The sequence below is a fragment of the Pelodiscus sinensis genome, chromosome Z, assembly GCF_052426305.1.
Source record: "Pelodiscus sinensis isolate ZL-2025 chromosome Z, ASM5242630v1, whole genome shotgun sequence".
Lineage (NCBI taxonomy): Eukaryota > Metazoa > Chordata > Testudines > Trionychidae > Pelodiscus > Pelodiscus sinensis.
The window spans coordinates 29,599,959-29,603,792 of NC_143085.1; the positions used below are offsets into that span (position 1 = coordinate 29,599,959).

Consider the following 3,834-nt stretch of genomic DNA (forward strand, 5'->3'; position numbering starts at 1 on the left):
GGGGCTAGGGCTGGGGGAAATGCCATTGTATTCAGTGAATATTTTAACCTTGCTGCAAATATAGGTCTATAATAAACTGTTTCTTTTTCCCCCCCACTAGGCACTGGCAAGACCTTGGCTACCTCATTATCTACATCACAGGCCGACCAGATATGCAGAAGCAAAGGGTGGTGGCATGGTTAGCACAGCACAATTTCCCCCATGGGATTGTCTCGTTCTGTGATGGGCTTGTCCATGACCCACTGCGGCACAAGGCCAACTTCCTGAAAAACCTCATTACCGATGTAAGCATCAGCTATACTGAGACATGAGCAAAGCGTGGGTTCATCCACTTGTTGTGGCTTAGTGCCTGGGTGTTAGTTAAGACCTGACCTATAGTTAGAGATTAGTCTGCATTCGTTTGATTTTTATCCACCCTTCCTCATTTTTTGAGGAAGGACGGCTCTTGCGCAAAAAGGGGGGTTTTGCACAAAGAGGAGCTGTCTACACAGTGCTTTTTTGTGCAGAAACCTCTTGCACAAAAGGGATCTGAGGAAATGCAAATGAGATTGCAACATATGCAAATGAGCACCCATTTGCATTTCCTCTTGTGGAAGAGGATCATAATATAGACATAGCCATAGAGAAGTGATCATCTGAAGAGTCAGACTTAGAACCCAGGAATCCTAGCTTTCCACGCTAACCATGAGATCACTTTGCCTCTCTCCAGCAAAAGCTGTGCATATTCTCTGTAGCAGGTACACAACCAAGGAAGTAAATAAGAGTTAATTGTCTTGATTGTACTCCCTTATCAACATGAAGGGTGAGGGAGCCAAATTAGTGATCTCCAAGGCCCAGAATATTCACAATCCCCTTTCAAATGTTCCTTACAAGATCTGGCTCTCTTTCAGCATGGAATTTAATTACCAAGTTTTAAAGAGGCTATTGATGTCAATAAGACCAGACAACGTAAAAAATGTGAAAGCAATAGAAAGGCACCAGTTTTACTGCATGCAGTTAAATCCAGTCAATCCAAAAGGGTATTATAGAGTGGAGAATAAAGTACAAAATAAAACCTACTTCACAGACTCAGTTTTTAACGACTAGCACAGCAGGCTCTTTGCCTTGGAGAACCCACAAGGTCAGACAGCATACATTACCATACAGTAAATGGAGAGAGTGCAGAAAAGGACAATAAGAATGATTAACAAGCTGGAGGAAAGATTACAAGAACTATATAGCTGCAGTTTGGGGATAGGATGACTCAGAATGTGACATGCTAAATATCTACTGCATGAGGGGTTGGTAAATTGCAAGGAAATTATTTAGTAATATTACAAGGAGTGATCTCAAAGGAATGAAGAATGCAAACATTTACAATGAATATCAGAAAAACTTCCTGGACCTGAGAGCTACTTGGTGTAACAGCAGCATCCCAGGGGAAGTTGTGGAAGCCTTTTAACTTGTAACATTTTAAACTGGATTGGGCTGAATACTAGAAAATATGTTGTGGGGATTGATTCTACACTGGCTTCTGGGATTGGAGTAGATGTCACTGTTAGTGCTCTTTCAACTCTAATATCAATGGGTGTATCTAGACTACATCCTGCTTTCAACAGAGGGATGTAAATTAGACATTGGAAATTGCAAATGAAGCCGGGATTTGAATTTCCCATGCTTCATTGGCATAATCGCGTCATGGCACTCTTTCAAAAAAGCGCTAGTTCGAAATTGAAACACAGTCTAGATGTGGTTCTTTCAAAAATAGAAGCCTTTTTCAAAATATCCTGTAAACGGTTTACAGGATCTTTTGAAAAAGGCTTTTGTTTTCAAAAGAACCACGTCTAGACTGTGGTTTCATTTTCGAAATAGCACTTTTTCGAAAGAGTGCCATGATGTGATTATGCAAATGAAGCACAGGAAATTAAAATCCCAGCTTCATTTGCAATTCTGAAATCTCTAATTTACATCTCTCTGTCAAAAGAGGGATGTAGTCTAGATACACCCAATATGACTGTGAAATGATTAAGACAGATTTTCATCATGTGATATTTTAGCCTGGTAATTGATGGGTTTTTATCATGTCTTAAACCTAAGTTGTCCGAACTTCCCCTTTATTTCAGTGATAAATTAGGTCTTTTTAAAGGGTCCACCTTGGTGATCTCAAAGTTATCTAGCCTGCTGGTTTAACTATGCTATTGTCTAGCACATTATTCTAAGGCCACAGTACCTTATTCTCCCCAGACCTAGACAGAATGAAAGCCCGTCATTAAGTACTGAATGTGATGACTACTGGAATCAATCTATACTTCAAAATCTAACTCAAGAGTTACTTTGGAACCCCCCATGTGACAGAAGATGTTATATTATTATCCCGTGTTGGAAATGTACCTTTCCTGAGAATAATAAGGTCCCCAGACTTGCTACAATGGATCTTTAGCTTTTAACTCTGCAGGCAGAACTATGCAGGTCCATATCTAGCACCAGGGTAAGCACTTTAACATTGGCAGCGCTCTGCAGACAATCTCCACAGTTGCAAAATAATTTTTTCAAATATCTGGCTAAAGGATAAATGAAATCTTTTGCTCTGTGGGAACAAAGCAGTAAATACTAATGATATAAAAATCTAGTGCATTATGCAAGGTAATATGTATAGCTGTCTGTCTCAACCTCAAAATCCAACAAAAAATAAAATATACAATCTAGCTTACACAGCCTTCAAACTAGAGTTGTGCACTGTGGCTTCTCAGTAGAAGGGAATTATTTGTGTACATAGTTATTGAATATAGTTGAAAAATACCCCTTCCCTGGCTATATCGTGTATAAAACCCCTTGGAACAGAACTGTGGAGTGCCACACAAAGAAAGTACATTAGCTAAACAAAGCTACATTCCCTTTGTAATTGCTAACTGCATTCCTCTCTTGGATTCTATACTATAGCTTAACAGTAATTGGCCTACAGTACAAACCCTTAGTACTGCTGTTAATTAATTAGTACATTCCTCTGCAGAGTATTGCCCAGCTGGGACTTGCAGGGCGTTCTTGAATGCATATTCCCACAGTTGCTGTGAAAAAGCCAGGTGTGCTGAATAGTGTCATAGCAGAAACTTGTTCCCCCTTCCCACAGCTCCACATGAGGATCCACGCCGCATACGGATCCACAAAGGATATTTCAGTCTACAGCTCCATTAGTTTGCCACCCACACACATCTATATCGTTGGCCGGCCCACCAAGAAATTACAGCAACAGTGTCAGGTAGGAATCCAGGTTATTTTGTCAGTAGAACACTCAATTGGCTGATGCCCCTACTGGAGTCGGTGGGAGTTTAGACACTGACTTCATCAGGATCCCACTGCTTCTCTCTGAGAGGTGTGAGGGTTTCTAGCTTTGTGCATCACAACTATGAAAATAATGGAGTGAAAACGCCAGGTGCTGCTGCTCCACTGCATTGTTTTGTAGTGCTGTAGAATTAATTTTTTTAAATGAAGTCCCGTCCGCTTTAAAATTCACCTTTTGTCTGAACTTGTCCCTGCAGTTACCTCGGCTAAGTGAAGGTGCAGATTAGAATGGAGAATTCTCAGCAGAGCTAATGTCATTTGTGCATGTGACAGTACCATGTATCAGTGTTGGTTGCATCTCCAGTATAGAGCCAGTCAGTTCCCTCTGTTGTTTGTGGGATTTCCCAAAGCAACAGGGCAAAGAAACATTTAAGAAAGTGACTGTCAAACCACAACTGGCAGAACTTAAAGATAGATGTGGGATCTGAACTGATTGTGAGTCCACTTTAAAAAAAAAAGTAGCTTGATTTTAAGTTGACTGTCCCATAAAAGCCCTCTGTGACTATTGTTTCACAG

At 40.5% G+C, this 3,834-nt stretch overlaps 1 protein-coding gene across 11 annotated transcripts in view; it reads left to right on the plus strand.

Moving 5' to 3' along the window:
• The window catches only part of PITPNM2 (phosphatidylinositol transfer protein membrane associated 2), a 264,295-nt gene that overhangs the window by 255,838 nt on the left and 4,623 nt on the right, over positions 1-3,834 (plus strand). For 10 of the 11 annotated variants that reach the window (XM_075898565.2, XM_075898562.2, XM_075898566.2 and 7 more), the window contains 2 exons: positions 101-284; positions 3,107-3,235. In XM_075898565.2, the coding sequence (XP_075754680.1) occupies positions 101-284; positions 3,107-3,235 (313 nt within the window). The remainder of the gene's footprint in view (positions 1-100; positions 285-3,106; positions 3,236-3,834) is intronic. The other variant, XM_075898568.2, reaches the window with a different exon arrangement.